The 22014-nt window shown below is 42.4% G+C and overlaps 1 protein-coding gene across 4 annotated transcripts in view; it reads right to left on the bottom strand.

The window, feature by feature from the left end:
• CRIM1 (cysteine rich transmembrane BMP regulator 1) overlaps positions 1 to 22014 on the bottom strand; it is a 318174-nt gene that overhangs the window by 65793 nt on the left and 230367 nt on the right. For all 4 annotated transcript variants that reach the window (XM_060244117.1, XM_060244134.1, XM_060244126.1 and 1 more), the window contains 2 exons: positions 15757 to 15885; positions 4087 to 4243 (listed from right to left, as the gene is read on the bottom strand). In XM_060244117.1, the coding sequence (XP_060100100.1) occupies positions 4087 to 4243; positions 15757 to 15885 (286 nt within the window). The remainder of the gene's footprint in view (positions 1 to 4086; positions 4244 to 15756; positions 15886 to 22014) is intronic.

Here is a 22014-nt window from a genome sequence, read left to right as displayed (position 1 = left end):
AATAACAAGATGCCACACAGATGTTGGAAACGTAAAAAGCATGAAGGTTCTTTCTACCATATGTGGTGGACTTGTGAAAAAGCTAAAAAGTTATGGCAGATGATTCAGCAAGAGATTTCTAAAATCTTGGGATATGAATTTAACAAAGTTGCAGAGACTTTTCTGTTAGGATTACAAATGGAAAAATTTCCAAAAGAAGACAGAACTTTAATCTGGTACTTGCTCTCAGCTGCTAGGACATTGTATGCGCAGTTGTGGAAGCAAGAAAAAATACCAGAGAAATGGGATTGGATTGTTAAAGTTATGACATGGAGTGAAATGGATAAGTTAACGAGAACTTTAAAAGACTATGATTTAGAAGATTTTAAGATGGAGTGGAAGAAGTTCAGAAGATAGGTAGAAAAAGAATGGAAAATAAAAGGACATTGGACAATCTTTGATAATGATTAAGTACAAGTGAGGGGAGGATATGAACTTTGGTTCTTATTTATTAGGGGTACCTTTTATAATGATGTTTTGAATTTATTACACCGGCGGGGGTCAAGTAATGGGGGGAGGAGTAGGTAGAAAGTAATATATGGGGGGGGGAGTAGATATTAATGATATAAGAAATTGAATATATTCCCATATATTACTAATAAAATTGTTTGAAACTGATAACTCTCTCAGAGCTGTTCCCCTCAGGAGTAGTTCTGGGAGAGTTCTCTCAGTCCAATCTCTTCTTCTTCATAAATACGCCATTATATTATATAACTGAACAAGTTTTATGTTAACACATTGTTTATGAACTATAGTTTAATCATTTCACTATTCATTCTAGAATTAGTTAGATTTATAAGGGGAGGGAAACCACAATGTTTTGATGGAAGGATTTAACAGTATTATACATAACTAGCAGTAAAGCCCATTGTAGGAAGACATACAATGGGCCCTAGAAAAATATTTGGGAGGGGCATGATGAATGTGTAGTGGCAGGAAGGAAGGTAGACAAACAGAATGAAAGAGAAAGAACAGTAGGAAAAAGATGGGGAGAAGAGAGTGAGGGAAAGAGAAATGGAAGGAAGGAAGGTAGACAAGACAGAGGCTGCAACCACACGTTAAATAATGCAGTTTCAATCCAGTTTCAAAGCACTTTCCATCTGGATTTTGCCAGTTCACGCAGTAAAATCCAGTTGGAAAGTGCATTGGAAGTGGATTGAAAGTAGGGTTGCCAATCCCAGCTGGGGGTAGGGGATCCCCTGGTTTGGAAGCCCTCTCTCCGCTTCAGGGTCATCAGAAAGCGGCGGGTGGGGAGGGAAATATCTGCTGGACATTCCATTATTTCTTATGGAGACTGATTCCCATAGGGTGTAATAGAGAATTGATCTGTGGGTATCTGGGACTCTAGGGGAGTTGTTTTTCTGAGGTAGAGGCATCAAATTTGCAGCTTAGTATCCAGGGCCTCTACTCAAAATACCCTCCAAGTTTCAAAAAGATTTTTTTTTGGTCCAATGAAGAAATAAAATAAAGGGAGGAAAACAGGGAGACAGAGAAATGACAGGCAAGCAGGCAGGAAGGTAGGCAACCATTAGAAGCCTGCCTCCACTCCCCCCCTACTCAGGACTGTAGCCAGAAAATTCCGGTGGGGGGGCACAGAATTTTTTGGGGGATGGAGGGCCCCCGTCTGGTGGCCCCAACTGTCTCCACCGCCACTTTTCTCCCTGCAGCTCTGGCGGTCCTGCTTTTCTCCGTGCGGCACCTCCCCCTCCCTCCCAGCCACCAAATCACCTACCGGGCAAAAGAGTAAAGAGCGGGCTCATGGGGCTCTTGCAATGTGCCCCTCCTGCTGATTGCCACATGGAGGGGGGCCACCAGAGCCACTGGGAGAAAAGTGGCAGCGGAGAGAGTGGGGTCCAGGAAAAGGAGGGGCCATAAAGGTCCAAGGGGGGGTTGGTTGGAAGGGCCATGCCCCCCGGGCCCCTCCATGGCTACGGGCCTACTCCCACTTGCCAGTGGGGGGGGGAGCAAAAATGAGCCTTCAAATGGTTTCCTGCCTCTTAAAGCAAGCAGCCCGCTGTAGCTTAATTTGAATAGAAAGAGTGAAGACTATTTGCAGGTGGAAAGGTGATACATAGTCAGTATAGAGTCAGTTTCTATGTTGCTGCCACTGCTGAATTTCTCCCTTCTCCCGTTGAGATGGAACATTCCTTTTCTGACAGTTGAAAAGATTTTTCTGACAGTTTGCTTCAATGTATATAGTTATTAAACGATCTTCAATGTTACTTAAGCAAGTATGTGTGCCACATGATATTAGTTCACACTGGATTCAACTACAGACTGTGCTGTAAATGAAGAGGTGGAATACTGTCCCATAAGGATTTTCTGGCATATTTATAAATAGGGAGGGGACATGGACTGAGGAGAGGCAGTAGCGATCAGTAAGGCTCCAAGGAGAACCTCTTAGCAGAAAACTGTCTTGCTCAAACGTCAGTGGCCTTCTGATGGGGTTCTGGTTTGACAGGGCCGGCAGTAGGTGGGTCACAGCGAGGTTACTCAGTGACAGGGGGGGAGTGGTGACAGACAGAATGCAAGGCCACTCCTGTGGTTGCCACAACTTCCAATAAAAATTGAGGATCAAGCCACCACGTTCAGGTCATATTGTAATTGTCACCTACAATGGTTTAAAAGTTATAAATATTTTGATTCTTTCCCCAAATAGCTATTTTCCCCTCAGATTATCCCCCATTGACCTCACCTTGCCAGAAGACAATGGCCTGCCCTGGCACCTCCCTGTGCTCGCATGCTCAGCAGAGGATGGCCTGCCTGCACAGCCAGCCTTCTGCCCGCTCCCTATTATACTTAGGAGAGTTGGATGCTAGCAAAGCCCAGCTGGGTTGCAAAAAATAGATGTGGCAACTCATGCGGACTCAGGAGGGATGGGGAAGGCAGAGAGGGGCTGGGAGGGATTGGCAGTGAGGAGGGCAGGGCACATTTGGCAGCAGAAGTCACCCTCAAATGCCCCCCCCCACTACAGGCCTACTAGGCACCATTTCTGATCTGTGTCCCCCCCTCCCCTCCGACTGCTATGCTATGAAGATGTTGGTATGCTGGCAAACAAAAGGGGGTGGGAAGATAGGAGTTGTACTTGGCCAGCCATATTGAAAATAAGCTGAGCCCCAGTAGTGCGGCTAGTGCCTCAGGTGTTTACTTTGGGTGAAGAACCAATCCTGTATGTTGTCTAGAATGTCAACAAAAACTACAGTGGGAGACTGGTTCTTTGCTGGGACATCTATGTATCTACCCATTGCCATCGGGGCTTGCAATGCCAGGCATCTACCTTGATCTATCAGTGCAGTTATGTATCTTGGTCCTGGCTGTTTAGAGACTTCATTCTCATCTGTCATCTATTTTGACCTTCTTTTGCAAATTTAAGTTTAAAATCTGCGTTGGTGGTACTTTGTAATAATGTCTAATATGATAACCTTCTTCCCAAACTGTCCTACTTCTTTAAAATTTATCTCCTATAGTTGGCAACAGAAACATAAACAACCTCAAAGTACTCTGATGATTAAAATACTTAATCCTACTAACCTCAAGGAAAGTGGAGGCAGTGGCAGTGATACCTTTAAACTGGAAAGGTACAATGATAATTACTAGTGTTACAATTTTCTGAATATGGTGTTTGCTAACTTAACTATCGGAGGACATATTAAACTGAGTAAATTTGTCCGTTTTTTATGAATAGATACAACATGAAGAGAACCATTCAGTTTTGTTAAGACCTTCCCTACATTTTCCAACTTAAAACAGGAGAGGATACACTTTTTGTGAAGACCAAACTAAGTTAAGATGATACATAAACAGTTCTTTAATATACCTTTCCTACCCTGCCACTAAGCTCACTGGAAGACACTGGACCTGTGAATCTATCTTGGAGTAGCCTACAAAATAGGGTGTGAGGAGAACTGCTATACACAACTCCAGACTTTTTTTAAAAAAAAAGTATTTACATGTATTAAACATTTTTTTCAATTTTCTCAAGAAGAATTGCATTTCTAGACTGCTAATCAAAATAATAAAAAATGTTTTTAATGTAGGAATACATACAAGTATCCAGATGGACAGTACTTGTCACATTCTATGGGTTTGCATTTCTTAGGCCGTAGTCGGCACTGACAGATCTTACAGTTGCGATCATCAGTCTGGAAACCGAAGGGACAAGTCAAGGAACAACCTTCCATCAGGCTGATACACAGCTCCTCTCCTGTGAAGAACACACAAAGCTTAGCAAAACTGGTTATTGTTAGAGAAAAACATAATATACATGCAGATATATTACTTTTCTTCCCCCTTACCTCATAATGTCTTCACCTCCTAATTATGCTAATAACATTATACATATACAAGCAGTATTTCAAACAATTACATATTTCATCTATTTAGGACTGTGTATATTAAGTGCTGTCAGGTCATTTCTGACTTATGGTAACTCCATAAATTAATGACATCCAAAACATCCTATCATTAACAGGCTTGCTCAGGTCTTGAAAACTGAAGGCTGTGGCTTTTTGATTGCATCACTCTATCTAATGTAATGCTTTTCCCGAAGTCTTCAACTTTTCCTAGCTTTATTGCCTTTTCCTAATGTGACCAAATACAATATTGTCAGTTTAGTTGTTTTAGCTTCTAGGGGGAAGTTCAGGCTTGATTTGATCTACAACCCACTTGTCTTTCTGGCAGTCCATTGTATCTGTAAAACTCAACTTTCTTTCTGTCACCCTTCTTCACTGTCCAACTTTCAAACCCCTATCAGGGTGTTAAACTCATTTGTTATGAGGGCCAGATTTGACATACGTGAGACCTTGTCGGGCCAGACCATGTGTGTCATAAAATGTAATGCCAGGTAGCAAAGATATAAACATTATAAAGAGCACAGATGGACACAATTAAAGATCTTTCTTACCTAAAATAAAACAAGCTTAAAATATTAGAGTGCTTGCAATATATTTTTTAAGTCTCTGATCATGGACATCTCTTGCTCTGAATCATTGCATCAAAATCTGAAGACAGTGCCTGTGCTGCAGCAATCTTGAGTATGCTGTTCAGATGCTGTTCAGGTGTGCATCTGTAAGTTGCAAACCTACTTTTGATTCATTGACATTCATTGCAGAAATTTCATGTTCAATGCTTTGAGCCTAAGACCCAGAAGAAACATGAAATGGCTGGACATTGTGAGCTTTTGTACATAAACACACTGAGGGCACTGTGTCTACAAAACAATAGTCTTCCCCAGAAAAATAACTACAATTCCTATGTGGTAGTGCAAGAATAGAGAGACAGCCATATATAGTGGTCAGTATCAGTCTACTATCTGAGAAGTCTAAGTTCAAAATTCCCGGTCAATTAAAGGAAATCAAAGGAAAATATGAAATGTGGGGGGAAAAAATCAAAGGAAATGGGTGAGATTGGTGAGGACACCCTCTCAGCCTAATCCTGGTTGTTGTTATTCCTCTTCTGGATCATGAATACAGTGAAAAGGTGGAGGCACAGGCCAGTAGCCCAAAAATTTTGGGTGGAGGGGCCCAGGAGCTGAAAAATTCGGTAGGAGGGCCATAGGTGTTGCTCTCGCTCTCCTGCTTTCTGTCTCTCTGCCGCTCATTCACTCTGTCCCCCGTCTTTTGTGCTGCTGTTCTCTCTCTCTCACTTGGCCGCTTTCTTACTCTGTCCCCGGCTTTAATGGACAGACACTTCTCCCCCTTAGCTTTCTTGCCAAACTACAATATCCAGGATGCTTTTGGGGAAAGCTGGAAAACCAATCTCAGTTTGCAAAAGTATACACACATTAAGTTGTTGTTCTCTCTCTCTGCCGCTTTCTTACTCTGCCCCGTCTTTCGCGCTGCCGTTCTCTGAGAAAACCCTCTGTCTTTCATGCTGCCGCAGGGGAGGAAGAAGACACAATGCCAGGCAGCCCTGCAATTTGTGAGAAGACCCCGGTGGCTGGATATGCCTCTTCCAAGTCCTGAGTTATTAAAGGAGGGAGGGGAGGAAGGAGGCACTCTGCCAGGCAGCCCCACAGAATGAATGGCGCTGCTGCTTCTGCTGCTGCTCCTCTCGGGTGGGCCTGGCAGCGGTGGCACCCAAAGGGTGGCAAATGGGAGGAAAAGGTGTGAGAAAAGGAAGGAGCCTTTGGTGCAGACTCCACCCTTCCCACTGGGCTTTCCTGCAGTGCGGGAAAGGCCAGTGGGGCTGGATGGCCCCGTTTGCACTGAGGACTCCTCATGAGGAGCCCTTGGTGCAAACTCCAGCCCCCACCCTGCTGGGCTTTCCCATGGTGCGGGAAAGACCAGCTGGGCTGGATGGCCCCATTTGCACTAAGGACTCCTCATGAGGAGCCCTCAGTGCAACCTCCACCCCCCCACTGGGCTTTCCAACGGAGGGGCCCTACAGGGGGAAGGAGGTTTTAAATAGAAGGGCCGTTCCCCCCTGGGCCCTCCATGGCTATGGTCCTGGGGAGGCAAATCAAGTTGTACCAAGAAGAGCCCTGACATAATGAGCCAACAAGACACACACAAACACTCTGTGTAGCAATGCAAAAAGCTCATACCTTGAATAAAACGTTGGTCTTAAAAGCGCTTTCTTTGTATCTCTCCCATGTGATCAATGGAACTTGGCAAAGGAGGTTCTGGCTCTTTCTGTCCCTTCCCAGAGTATGAGGAAGGGGATGAGCCTTAGCCAACACAGAAGCAAGAGAGACTTGGTTCAGTAGCTCTGCAGTGTGACTGAGAGGGCCTGGCAACCCAGGAGATCTCACACAGCAGAACTACAGAGCCAAGCTCCTCCATTGGCTGAGACTCTTCCTCCCTCCAGGAAGAGAGAAAGAGCAAAAGGCTGCTTTGCTTGGCTACCTCATCACAGGGGAAAATAAAAAAAATGGTGACCAAAGAAAGCAGGAGAGGGAGAAGGAAGCAAGTGATGGCCAGTTTCTGGTAGGCCTGATTGGAGCCCTCTGAGGGCCAGATTAGGCTCATGGGAAGGATCTTTGACACCCCTGCCCTACGTATTAATGGTAAATATTACAGTACTAGGAGTAAGGCCCATTGTGAAGAAAAATACAACGGACTCTAGAAGAAGGCTATGGGCAAGTGCCACCCCCTTGTGTCTTCCCACCCATTCAAGTAAATGCATTTAACCCCCTCCCCCACCTTAAAGGGAGCTGATCTCTGCCACTGGAATTCTGATCGATCTCCAGCCCTTACCTGGAGATTGACAGCAGTGGTTCTCCAGGAGGAAATGGCATTGTACCTCTCTGAGGTCCCATCTCTCCTCAAACCCCACTCTCTCCAGGCCTCATCCCTTAAATCTCCAGTTATTTCCTAACTTGGAGTTGGCAACTCTATCTCCTTCCCTATATATGAGAGCCAGTTTGGTGTAGTGGTTAAGTGTGCGGACTCTTATCTGGGAGAACTGGGTTTGATTCCCCACTCCTCCACTTGCACCTGCTGGAATGGCCTTGGATCAGTCATAGCTCTGGCAGAAGTTGTCCTTGAAAGGACAGCTGCTGTGAGAGTCCTCTCAGTCCCACCCACCTCAAGGGTGTCTGTTGTGGGGGAGGAAGATACAGGAGATTGTGAGCCACTCTGAGACTCTGAGATTCGGAGTGGAGGGTGGGATATAAATTCAATATCATCATCATATCTGCCCCTCTGACTTTAGCTTTCCATTGCCTTCCCCTCCCTGCAGCCTCTACATAGAAAAAGGAAAGTCTTTCTCAACAGTGGGGAGAAGGAACCAAAGCAGCTTACATCATTCTCCTCTCCCCTCTTTGATCCAAACAACAACCCTATGAGGCAGGTTAGACTGGAAGTCTGTGACTGGCCTGAAATCACCCAGTCAGCTTTCCCAGCAAGAACCTGGGTCTGGCAGACCCAACTTGGAAGCCCTAACTCCTATGCCCTCTTCAAACTTCACGAAAGAATCTCCAGGGATTTCCCACCAACCTGGGAAGGTATCACTAAAGGCCTCTGAGTGAGTGAGTGCCCACCCACCCAAGTGAGTGAGTGTTCACCCACCCAAGTGAAGGCATTCACTCTCCCCCATCTCAAGGAGAGCTGATCTCTGTCATCTGGACTTCAAACAACAAATCTCTTTATCCTGGAGAAAATAACTGATTTGGAGGGTGGACTATATGGCATTATATTCCCCTGAGGCCTCTCCTTTTCCTGACAAAAGCAGCCTCGGTTGCCTAGCAATAGCCTCTGGCTAGCATTTCCCAGGGGGCAGCCATGGGCTCTAAGGAAATGCTCCCAGCAGGGCCTGGCCTCCCTGGCTATTTCTATGGCCTTTGGAGGCTGCGTGAGTGCTGAGAGGCTTTTCATGAGGCTACAGTAGCTCTGCAGCCCTTTCTGAGGCTGGCTGACAGAGAGAACACAGAGAAGAGTTGAAGATGTGGCTGTCTCTGAGGTAAGACTGCTTTTGGCTGTTTCTTCAACATTCCTGGGCTTGTAGCAGGTGGGGGCAGGGGAGTCAGCCAATGGGAGGCCAGAGACGGTGACCAAAGTGTGATGGGGAAATAGTGTGTTTCTACAGTAACTGCCAGAACTAAGGTTGGTTGCCTTTTACTGACAGAATCAGCTTTGATGGCTAGCAACAGCCACTTGCGTGGGAGAGAGGAGCGGACTCAACCAATGGCACGCAAGTACCCCTGATCGATAGTTTAATGGGCCAAAGGCTGATACCCCACAGCCCCACCGAGCCCCAACCAATCACGATTGTCTGATTTGCCACCATGACAAAAGCATTATTATTATAGATGAATTATCTTGTTCTTGATTGTCAACAACACATCCTTACATTTCTAGTCCCTAGGCCAGACCAGATGTTGACATCAGTTAAATTGGCAACACAACATTTTTATGACAGATGTATGTCTATATGTATTACACATGGATGTGATAACCTGTTATGATTATTAGTTTAAACTTTGTATATCATTAAGATGACCAAGGCCGATTTTTTCTACCTGTTCTAATTTGAGCTGTAAGTAACTCATGAACCAAGTGAGCAATTTCAAATTTTAAAACACTGTTGGAAAGCTAATTAAGTCCCCTACAAATAACTAATATGAATAATGCCTCTACTGTTTTTCTGAGTGAAGGCATGAATCAAAGAAAATCAAACCTTTCCACATTTTATAAGGTTTATGGAATATAGTGCTTTATCTAATCCAGAAAGTCACCAGAAGTATATTAGACGATTGTATTGTAGCTTATTGCACTGAGCCATAGCATGAGGGTATTCATTTTCATATGCCACAGTTAGGTACATGAGAACAGATCCTTGTTCTATGTCATTTTTATCTAATGTAACTGGATAACAAGGAACTTTGTGTTACTGCAAAGTAATATCTTTTAATTTTGTGAGTTCAGCAACTATTCGATATACATTTTAAAAAAGATCTTAACTTATAATAATTTCATGAATCCTATTCTCTGACAGGCCATATATAACAGTAATAACCTCAGCTGTAGCTTCTTCTGTGTTTGTGTTTATAAAATGGCCCCTTTAAAGCTACTGTATTCTGGTTGCTATTTATATTTATATTTACACTGGAATCTCTACCATCTCTACTCTACCACATTATAGACTGGTTGGAGAACACATTCAGTGGTAAGATCACAGAGTCAATGGAATTGCCCTCTAGCCAAGATCATTGAGCCTCATTAGCCCTCATCAATGCCTCATGTAGTGAAAACCAAGATAAGAAGCATTTCGAGCCAGTCATTTATGTTACCAATGTACTACACTGGCAAAAGGGAGAAAACCACCAATAACTTGTAGCACAGAGGCAGACCTCAAGACACCATTCTTCCCCGCTTTGCAGAAGAATCTCATAACTTTGGCATGCATGTCAAACCATGATGACCAATCAACATTCAGTTTGACAGGATTTAACATACTTGTCCATGATGATGTCACAGTTGTGCAGACAATATTGGCTATCTGCCCACAATAAATGCCTCTGCAACTGAAATGTCAACTGTTTATGTGGTCCCAATATTATGTGGTCTATCAGTATCATGCAGTCTCTGTAGTTGTCTAAGATTGCGTGTGCGTATGGTTAGGCACTTAATGCAAAAGCTGTAGAAATCAGAGCCTTTTTTGTAGAAAAAGCCCAGCAGAAACTCATTTGCATATTAGGCCACACCCCCTGTCACCATTGTTTTACACAGGGCTTTTTTAAGAAAAAGCCCAGCAGGAACTCATTTACATATTAGGCCACACTCCCTGATGCCAAGCCAGCCGGAACTGCATTCCTGTGAATTCCTGCTAAAAAAAAAAAAAGCCATTGTAGAAATTATCTGGAAGTATCCAGAAAATTAAAGTTTACTATAATAAGTCGAACAGATGTATTTCACATTACAGGCACTTTTTTGGCAACCATCACTAAGTGGTTTCAAGTTGCAGGACTGTGGAATTTCTGCATTGAATCAAGCACAACTGCAGAAGGTTTGATAATAGATGTCAGAATTCACAAATTAGTTTATGAAGCACTTAGTGCCGCAGGGTTCATTATTGAAGGACATTCATGGAGAGGACATTCTGTATATGAATTAAATGGTGAACAGAATATGCAACTTTTGCCAAGATATATGCACAGCTTTGCTTAAAGAAATCCTTGATAAGTCACCACATTCAAGGATTATGGAACTCTTTGAAGATTCCCATAATCACTTCAGATATGAAAACAGAAGTCTGTCAGCATTCTGGAAATCCTGTCTGGACATGGCAGAAATTTTTCTGGGCTTATTAAGAGTACCATGAGAAGGTGCCTGGATGATTCACTTGCCATACAGCTGGGTGATGATACCAGATCATTTAGCTTCCTAATACATTCCATACCATTCTGCCCAGATGACCACTGTTCCACTTGAACACCCTAATATATGGGTATTTCATGCAAGATGGATTTTCAGTGCAGTTAGGATCCAGCAACACATTTGGGCAAATTCCTATAGCCCAGGCAACAGAAGAAACAGCTAACAAAGATATTTGACCACCGGGAAGAACAAAGCTTAGATTCAGGAGCTCTCTCACATCACACAGGATGTGAGCATATTTATACAGGAGCATATGTCTGAAGACATGATTGGTCAAGAGGCATGATTGGTCAATGCAGCAGCACATCCAGACTTCCATCTCACAAGAAAAAGATAAGGCAAACATTAAAGTTTTATTTGACCTGCTGCTGAATAACTGACTGAATCCAATGAGCCATCTCAGGCATATTTGACTAGCTTGTTCATTGGTGTAGCAGCTCCCCTGATGTGGCCAGTAATCTTCTCACAGTTCATGAAATTGGAGAAGCAGCATATTTGTAATTCAAGAAGAAGCATTTGGAAGAAAGCTCTACAATCAGTTTTCATCACAAGATGTACATATACATATATATACACAGGTGACAGCAGCTAAAAATGTTACTTCTCTGTAACTACTGCATCACCTAGCTCACAGCCATCCCAAATGTTTAAGATAACATGACATCTGCTGACTCCTAAAACTGAGGCGTTGTTGAATCAGGACAAGACGATTAGCTGAGATTCTTTTATAAAAAAGGTTTTGCTGATAATAATATCAAGAATAAACTCTGATTCAGATACTAACATAGGTTCACTGGACGGCCTCCCTAATATATTATCTGCTCTTTTTATGGACCACTTTGGCCCAGTTTCCATGATGGATACTGACAAACTCCTGGGATCTGTGATGGCCACTACTTGTACCTTAGATCCTTGCCCATCCTGGCTTCTAAAATCATGTGTAGACCACATCAATGAATATCTACAATAAATCAGTCACTAACTCATGGTACCTTTCCATAACCACTCAAAGGAGTGGTTTCCTGTCTGCTACTAAGAAAATCATCCCTATAGAAAAAAGATGTAGCCAATTATTGCCCTGTCTCTAATCTGAACTTCCTAGGCAAACTGATTGAGAGAGCAGTAGCAGAGCAACTCCAGGTCTTCTTAGATAACTCATCTGCTCTAGACCCTTTTCAGTCTAGTTTCAGACCAAGCTATGGAGATAGCTCTGTTGTCTTAAGTTTACCATCTCTGTTTCAACATAGACAAAGGTCAGGTCCCCTTGTTATTCCTACTGGATTTATCTGTTGCCTTTGATATAGTGGACCATGCCATCTTGTCGACATACCTGGAGGCAGGGGTTGTGTGTTGGAGTGGTTAAAATCCTTCCTTATGGACCAGACCCAAAGAATTACCATTGTAGACTGGTTATCATCAGTATGAGACCTACCCTGCGGGGTCCCAAAGGGTGCAATCCTATCTCCTATGCTCTTCTTTATGTAAAGCCATTAGGCCAATTCATTTGTCAATCTGGGGTTAGGCATGATCAATATGCTGGCGATACACAGATATATATCCTTATCTAAATCTCCTAGTGATGCAGTAAACTGCCTGCCTGAACAAATAGAAACTAAATCCTGTAAAGATAGGTTGGGAAGTCTTGAAGGACATTATGCTCCCCACTTTTGATGTGGTTCAGCTGACCCTTGCCAACTCAGTTAGGAGCCTCAGAGATGTACTGAGTTGAACATTACTGCTGGAGAAGCAAGTTAATGCAGTGGCAAAAAAAAGGCCTAGTTTGAAAAATGGCCCCTCATCCTGATAAGGCTGATCTACCTACATGGATACATGCCACAATAACATCGAGGCTAGAGTACTGTAATGTACTGTTTCACCTTAAAATTAATTCAGAAACTTTAGTTGGTGCTGGATGCTACAAAATGCTATTATTGGGAGCTAAGTTGACCATTCATATTACTCTCATTCTACAATTCTACCATAAATTCTTCCCATTCTGGCTGTCTATCAGTTACTGGCTCAATTTAAAATATTAACTATCACATACAAAGCTCTTTATGGCCTTGGACCCTCATATCTGTGAAGGGGGACCCCTGAATAATTAATGAATACCCCTATGATAATGAATGAAAGCATGCTTTTGCCTTTAAAAAGAGGGTGTTTGATACAATGTTTGTTTGAAGCAACTGTCCGTTAGAGGCCAGATAGTCTCAGTGGGTGTGAATTCAAGGTTGTAAATTAGATTAGAGACAGTGGCCTCATTGAGGCCTCTGGATGTGTATTAAATAACAAAAGGGCCTCCGCCTCTTTGAAAAGCTTCTTGCAAGAGCTAATAACGCATGGAGACAGAAGGTAAAAGGAGAGCAAGGGGTTGGGAATGTAGAGTTAGATCAGCTTGGGGGCCTGCCTGCTTGTTTTGGGTGGAAATAAAAACGGTCTGAATGAAAATAACTTTAACTTAGTCATATTGGGCCTATGGTTGGCTAAGTTCTGCCTTGATATCAAAGTAAAACTCATTTCAACACATTAATAAGTGCAGACCTCGTTATTTCTCTGCTTCATCTAAAAGATCATCTCTCCCTCTGTGCTCTACCACAACAGCTTCGCTCATCTGAGTAGGATCTTCTGCAGGTGCTACACCCTGCAAATGGGCAAAATCACCAACTGCCCATATACATGCCTTCTCTGTTGTGGCCCCCACCTTGGAGAACGGCTTGCCTAAGGAGGTCAGGAAGGCCCTCATAGTTTGTAGAAAGCTCCTGGCTTTCTACAAACTGTGCAAAACTGAAATATTCAAGGGTTTTGTAAGCAGGCAGTAGGGTAGCATTGTAAAAAAGGCATCACAAGGTTAGAATATAAGAACATAAGAGAAGCCATGTTGGATCAGGCCAGTGGCCCATCCAGTCTAACACTCTGTATCACAGAGTGGCCAAAAATTTATTTATATATATATATATATATATATATATATATATATATATATATATATATATATATATATATATATACACACACACACACACACACACACACACACACTGTGGCTAATAGCCACTGATGGACCTCTGCTCTATATATTTATCTAACCCCCTGTTGAAGCTGGCTATGCTTGTAGCCGCCACCACCTCCTGTGGCAGTTAATTCCACATGTTAATCACCCTTTGGGTGAAGAAGTACCTCCTTTTATCTGTTCTAACCTGACTGCTCAGCAATTTCATTGAATGCCCATGAGTTCTTGTATTATGAGAAAGGGAGAAAAGTACTTCTTTCTCTGCCTTCTCCATTGTAAACCTCTATCGTGTCACCCCGCAGTCGACGTTTCTCCAAGCTAAAGAGCCCCAAGCGTTTTAACCTTTCTTCATAGGGAAAGTGTTCCAAACCTATAATCATTCCAGTTGCCCTTTTCTGCACTTTTTCCAGTGCTATATCATCCTTTTTGAGGTGCAGTAACCAGAATTGCACACAGTATTCCAAATGAGACCGCACCATCGATTTATACAGGGGCATTATGATACTGGCTGATTTGTTTTCAATTCCCTTCCTAATAATTCCCAGCATGGCGTTGGCCTTTTTTATTGCAACCGCACACTGTCTCGACATTTTCAGTGAGTTATCTACCACGACCCCAAGATCTCTCTCTTGGTCAGTCTCTGCCAGTTCACAACCCATCAACTTGTATTTGTAGCTGGGATTCTTGGCCCCAATGTGCAATACTTTGCACTTGGTCACACTGAACCTCATCTGCCACGTTGATGCCCACTCACTCAGCCTCAACAGACCCCTTTGGAGTGCCTCACAATCCTCTCATGTTCTTACCACCCTGAACAATTTAGTGTCATCCGCAAACCTGGCCACTTCACTGCTTACTCTCAACTCCAAATCATTTATGAACAAGTTAAAGAGCATGGGACCCAGTACTGAGCCCTGCGGCACTCCACTGCTTACTGTCCTCCACTGAGAAGACTGCCCATTTATACTCACTCTCTGCTTCCTATTAATTAGCCAGTTTTTGATCCACAAGACCTGTTCTTTTACTCCATGACTCTCGAGCTTAGTAAGGAGCCTTTGATGGGGAACTTTATCAAAAGCTTTCTGGAAGTCAAGGTAAACAATATCTATTGGGTCTCCTTTGTCTACATGTTTGTTCACCCCTTCAAAGAAATGTAACAGGTTAGTGAGGCAAGATCTTCCCTTACAGAACCCATGCTGAGTCTTCCTCAATAACTTGTGTTCATCAATGTGCCTACTCATTCTGTCCTTGATAATGGTTTCTACCAACTTTCCCGGTATCGAAGTCAGACAGACTGGCCTGTAGCTACCCGGAACTCCTCTGGGACCCTTTTTAAAGATGGGGGTGACATTTGCTACCTTCCAGTCCTCGGGAACGGAGGCAGATGTCAATGAAAGATTACATATTTTTGTCAGAAGATCCACAAGTTCAACTTTGAGTTCTTTCAGAACTCTTGGATGTATACCATCCGGACCTGGTGACTTATTAGTTTTTAATTCGTCCATCAGTTGTAGGACCTCCTCTTTTGTCACCTCAATCTGGCTCAGGTCTTTCAACACCCCTTCCAATAGAAGTGGTTCCGGAGCAGGCTCACATATTTACTTATTGGGCAGTTAAAACATTCACAAGCAAAACTGTTTATAAAGTTATACTGGTATGTACATATATGTCATGAGCTGGCCCTGAAGCAGAGCCTACCAGCATCCCTGCACTTTAAATAAACCAATACTTCAGCATCTTGCACTTAGTAATATTGTAATTAGAAATGTTATGATTTTTCTCAAAAGAATATTATTCTTCTGAAAGTTGTTTTTTTTTGTATAATACAGTTTTACATTTTACTATCCTGTACATGGTATAAAACTGATAATTCAAGATCTGCATACTTACTTGTTTTGCATTGACAGATGCGACAACCATTCTGGTCAACTCTAAAGCTGTATTCACAGTCTCTCTCAGTTAATGTACAATTCACAAGAGGATAACACGTGGGTGGACCTATTGTAATATAAGTTGGTTCTAAGGAAAAAAAGGACTGATTTGTTATAAAATGTTTAAAAATTGTGAGACTGCAGAAGCCATAATGATGAACCACTGATTATTTTACAAAGTTATTGTGAAATATTTTTGAGGTAGTAAATGGTAGGTAAAACTATTTCAACTTTACAATACAAAGCAATTCATAGAGAAAATATTACATTAATTTCCCCAAAGTTCTTTTTATCAGCACTGGGGGGAAATCCTGAACAATGGAAAATTTGTTTTCCCAGCTTTTTTTTTTTACACCTTTAACATTTACTTATTTATTTATTTTAGATTTATATCCTACCCTTCCCCAAAACAGGCTCATCTCTATCTTGCCTTAGACTTTATATACAAAAATGTTACTTTCGCATACGGATGGCTGATAAGACTAACGTGAAGCAACTGCAATTGTTTCCCTGCCACAGTCTCAATACATTTATCTAAATTAGAGCCTTACCAAATTCATTTCAGATTTAATAAATTGACAGATCACCTCAAAAGCAACACCGAATCATTTCACATGCAGCATTATTTGAAAGGTAATTTAAGCCATTCCACACTTGGCTTTTTGTACTTATAATGCATATTTGATTATAAAAACATAAATATGCTTTTAAATATGTAATTTTACCATGCTGTCCTTTGAAATGCATTCAGATGGGTAGTTGTGTTAGTTTGAAGCAACAGAACAAAGATTGAGTCCAGTGGCACCTTTAAGACTAATGAAGTTTAATTCTAGGTATAAGCTTTTGTGTGCATGCATGGTATCTGAAGAAGTATATATGTACATGAAAGCTTATACCACAATTAAACTCTGAAATACATATGAGCGTGGGCCTTTTGCCCTTTTGTTAACATCACTGATTTAAGATTCACAAGTGCTAGATTTGCTGGGGATTTGTTTTTTTACATATACGGTAATTAAAAATCCCTGTTAATAACAGTATGCCTGAACTCAGAAGATAAAAAAAATGGAGGGAGAAAAAAAATTAAGAATGACTTATATACTAAATATATTCTATTATAGTTCTCACATTCTGAAAGAAGCAGTACAAATTATAAATTTTGGGGGAATAATACATAGGTAAGGTTTGTTGAATTGAACAATAAATAATAAGTTAAAAAGAGCTTGTGTATTCAATTAGATCTATCAAGGAGTATCTTTAACTGGAGGCAACCAATTAGTGAAATGATCACTCAAATAATCTTCCAGGCTCTGATTGTGCAACTTGTAATTATTGTAATAAAAAGTACTGAAATCATTCAAATATTTTATTATTAATATAATAATCCCTACAGATCTTAAATGAATTTGAAATTATCATACTAGAAATCATACTAGTAGACTAACACCACAAAGAAGATTTGCAGCCTAAACAGGAAATAACAAGTTTGCTAGGTCATCATTTCATGGTAGCAATTTTAGGCATTATGTTAAGCTAACTGAATAGTAGTATTCTTTTTTAAAGTCTTCACTTATATAAATAAATAACTGAAAAACATAAACACTACACTTTAGACAATGTGGGAGTTATTTAGAAAGCTCCCTTAAGTATATATGAAAGAAAAGTATGAAACTTAATCTTTAGCTAGGTAAAAACAAATTAACTTCTTAGGGAGACTTAAAGGGCCAATTTACATTTTACATAACTGATAACTTTGCTGTTGCCCATTGTGTGCTTTCAAGGAAAAAATGTAATGACTGATGTAAGCACTTACTGAAGGGGTTGTATTTTATGAATTATAAATTTGGCAAACAACTGAATGAACTTGCTTTCATTTATCATTTATTTACTCTCACAGTATACCCATATAGGATTCTTGCGCTAGCACATTATCTTGAGTTGCTAGCATTTAGTGTAGCTTACAGTGTAGTCCACTTTCCCTAGCCTATTCATAAGAGAGTTTCAGGATTAAAATGTATGTGACGCTAGGAATTCTGTGAATGAGCTCCTAAACATTTTCTTTTAAAAAGCAGGCATTTAGGATAGGAACATGGCATATATGTCTGTGTGTATGTGGCAGTTTAAGCCTTTCCTCTGAATGGGCAGTTATCCTGACCCAAAATGGTTCCACAGAGCTGGCCTTTGCTCTGTTGGGGAAATCATCAGTTGCATCAGCAAACATCAGGGATGTTTTGGGTCAGAAAAAGGTTATGGAAGGAAGTTCTTCAAGCTCCTTCCCATGTAGTCCAAATCTAAATCAGGATCTTGCATACCTGATTTCTAAAGAGAAGACGAAAAACCCACCTGGGAGCTCCAGGGCTTTTTTGTAGGAAAAAACCCAATAGGAACTCATTTGCATATTAGGCCACACATCCCAACATCACCATTATTTCACACAGGGCTGTTTAATAGAAAAAGCCCAGCAGGAACTCATTTGCATACTAGACCACACACCCTGACACAAAGCCAGCTGGAACTGTATTCCTGTGCGATCCTGCTAAAAAAAAAAGCCCTGGGAATCTCATTCATAAAACTCCCAGCATCATGTCTGATTAGGTCTTCAGGAATATGCTCCTTAGCAGAGTTACTTCTAAAATAATAATTAATTAATTTCCTTCAATTTATACCCCACCCTATCCACAAGCAGGCTCAGGGCAGGTTGCAAGGTCACTTAGGGATCATGATGGTAAACAGTATATCATTTAAACCATTTAAAATAATATTTAACATTTAAGACTTAACATTTAAAATAACAGAAAATCAGAGTAAGGTGTTGCCTCAATAGTTATGCTGTGATGGAACCTTCTAAGCAGTGCTGATGGGTATCTGCCATTAACCACAAGGGCTACCAGTAGAGGGAGGCCAAGAATGGAAAAATGTGGATGTTCACTGCCTCAGCTAAAAGCCCAGCAGAACATCTCCATCTTACAGGCCCTGTGGAATTGTAACAGATCCTGCAGGGCCCTGATCTCAATTGGGAACTTGTTCCACCAGGCTGGGCCAGGGCCATGAAAGCCCTAGACCTAGTTGAGGCTTCCAGATGTCCTTCAAGCCAGGGATAACCAGAAGATGTTGGTCAGTTGTGTGCAGAGCTCTGCAAGGCACATATGAGGAAAGATGGTCCCTGAGATATGCAGGTCCCTGGCTGTACAGGACTTTATAAATCAGAACTAAAACCTTGAACTGGATTTAGTGCTTTATAGGCAGCCAGTGCAGATGGCAGAGCACTGGCTGAACGTGAACCCCAAAAGCATTGCTGTCAGCATGTGTACCACCTCATTCTGCATTAGCTGCTGTTTCCGGGTCAAGTTCAAGGGCAGCCCAGCAAACAACAAGTTACAGTAATCTAGGCTGAAAGTGACAATTGCATGGATCCCTGTAGCTAAGTCCTGGAAAATGAGATAGGGAATCAATTGCCTGACCAACTGAAGATGGTAGAAGGCTGATCTAGTAATGATGGCAACCTGGGCCTCCATGAAAAGGGAGGAGTCCATGATAAACCCTAGACTCTTCACCCTTGGTGCCAGTACCAAAGGCACTTCATTGAGGGTTGGGAGCTGGGTTTCCAATCCCATGTCCCCACAATTAAGGTACAGGACTATTAGATAGAGTTTCAGTCAGCTTTGTTTAAGCCATCCAGCCATGGCCTGTCATGTCCTGGCTAACACCTCTGGGGCAGAATCCAGCTGGCCATCCATCAACAGATAGAGCTGTGTATTGTCAGCATACTGATGACAACCCAGCTCATACCCCTGGACCAACTGGGCAAGGGGGTGCATATAGATGTTAAACAACATCAACAAGAGGACTGCCCTCTGCAGTGGGTGTCACTGGGCTAACTCCTCCGCAAGCACCACCCTCTGTCCACGAACATACAGGAAAGAGGAGAGCCACTGCAAGACAGTCCCCCAAATACCAGTGTTGGTGAGGCAGTAAGTCAGAAAATCATAATCAACACTGTTGACCACTGCTGTTAGATCAAGAAGTCTCCAGATGTCATCAGTGAAGGCAACTAACTATCGCCAGGATGAAAGCCGGACTGGAATGGGTCTGGCTTTCACACTGGAATAAGAAGTATAAATGAATAATAAACGGCATAAGAAATGGAGACAAAAACATGAGAGCAGTGCAAGCTTACATATAAAACTGTTTCTTAAATATAAAATATTCCTCAGTCAAGCAGCAGAAATGTCAGAATCTGTTGTTTGATAAGGTGATAAAAATCGTAATATGGTTTCAGAGGGCAATTGTGTTAAGTCTACAGCAGAACATCCTGATTGGCACCTTAGAGACCAACAAGATTTTCAGGATATAAACTTTTGAGAGTCAAAGCTCTCTGACAAAGAAACTGACAAAGGGAGCTTTGACTCTCAAAACCTTATACCCCAAAAATCTTCAGCCTTTCTTCATGGGACAGGTGCTCCAACCAACTTATTATCTTGGTATCTCTTCTGTACTTTTTCCAGCTCTACAATATCCTTTTTGAGATACAGTGAACAGACCTGCATACAGTATTCCAAATGAAGCCATACCATAGATCCATATGGAGGCATTATAATATCAACCGTTTTATTTTCACTATCCATCCGAATAACACCCACCACAAAGTTTACCAATTTAACAATTTACATGTTATATTTTCAAGAACCCACACATATTTCTTGCTATCATAATGATATGGAACAGAATGCTATGACAACACAATAAGCTACAAATCAGGAAGATTTGTTACACACACTTCAAGAAATACATACTGCATCTTGAAGCACCATACACAAGCTGTACTTCTGCTTCTCTATGGAAAATTGTCTACTCTACACAGATAAACATGTGTTATCTACAGTTGTCAGCACTGTTGTGCTGCAAATCAATCATATTAGATAGGTTAACTATAGGATACAAAGCACAAGCCCAATACTTGTACATGGCAGAGAATTTTACTACTTGCCTTCTTTTGTTAACCTTATTTACATTTTTACCAACCTTTAAAATATTTAAATAATTTATTTAAATTTGAACTGGAAACATTTCTCCAGAAAACCCGACATTACTTTATATGTCTGCTCACAGATTTCAATATGATTAACATTCAAATCTCTCTCTCTCTCTCGGCTTGGCTTCGCGAACGAAGATTTAAGAAGGGTGCAATAGTCCACGTTTGCTGCAGGCTCGCTGGTGGCTGACAAGACCAATGCGGGACAGGCAGGTCCGGCCACAGTGGCTGCAGGGAAAAGTCTGATTTAGGGTTGGTCCTGTAGCAGTGCGATTCTTCCTCAATCTCCTTTTGTCCTCAAGACCAGCTATGCGTGTGTTCTCAAAGGAAGAGACAGCCTGGTGGATGGTGTGCCTCCATGCTTTGCGATCTGAGGCTAGGTCAGACCACTGGTGATGGTTGATGTAGCAGAGCGTCGTTCAGGGCGACCACTGCCTACTGTGTCAAGCATGGTTCTGATGTTCCAACACGCAAGCTTTAGTCTTTGCACACTTTGTGAGGCAGGTGCATGCCTTTTCTTTGTTGTTATTTTTCGACCGCAAGTAAGGATGCCCGTTGACCGCGGCTAGCCAACTGGGGTGGGGGAGACGAGCTTTGTTTAGGCCACCTTTTCTAGGCCCCTCTCCGTGTGGAGCAAGCAGTGCTGTCCCTAGATAAGGCTGCTTGGTCATTCAGGGTGCTGCCGAAAGATGCTTTCGTCTCCGGGTTAGCATCAGGCGACCAATATCCTGAACCGCCTACATGCAGGATCGGGACTGCGGCTTCCAGTGGCACCTTCCACCTGCCGTTTCGCCCCTTGCCTATCGCTGCAGGACTTGATGCGTTGTGGGTTGTGTGTGTGGATATGCCCTTCAGGCCTGCGCAGAGGAATTTTTTAGGTGAAGCGCAGTGTGCGCGGTACTGGCTCCACCCTTTCACCTGGGGGTCATCTGCCATGGCCCAGTAAGCCGGGACGCCGGCAGTGAGTCCTCCAGGTGGTAGGTGTTACATTAACGAGCTCTATCTGCCCGGGTTTGATGTTAGAGTTTTCCTTCTCTTAGGCTGACGAAGGTGGTGGTGGGGGTGGTGGGGGGTGGGCTCCCTCTGGGAATCCTACCCCCCCAGGGAAAGTGCATGCGCAATACATAGCCTCTCCTCTCCCGGTGTAGTGAACGCCGCGTGGTCACTGTCTGGCTATGCCTGGCA

This window comes from Heteronotia binoei, chromosome 1 (assembly GCF_032191835.1).
Source record: "Heteronotia binoei isolate CCM8104 ecotype False Entrance Well chromosome 1, APGP_CSIRO_Hbin_v1, whole genome shotgun sequence".
Lineage (NCBI taxonomy): Eukaryota > Metazoa > Chordata > Lepidosauria > Squamata > Gekkonidae > Heteronotia > Heteronotia binoei.
This window is presented reverse-complemented; position numbering and strand designations above follow the sequence as displayed.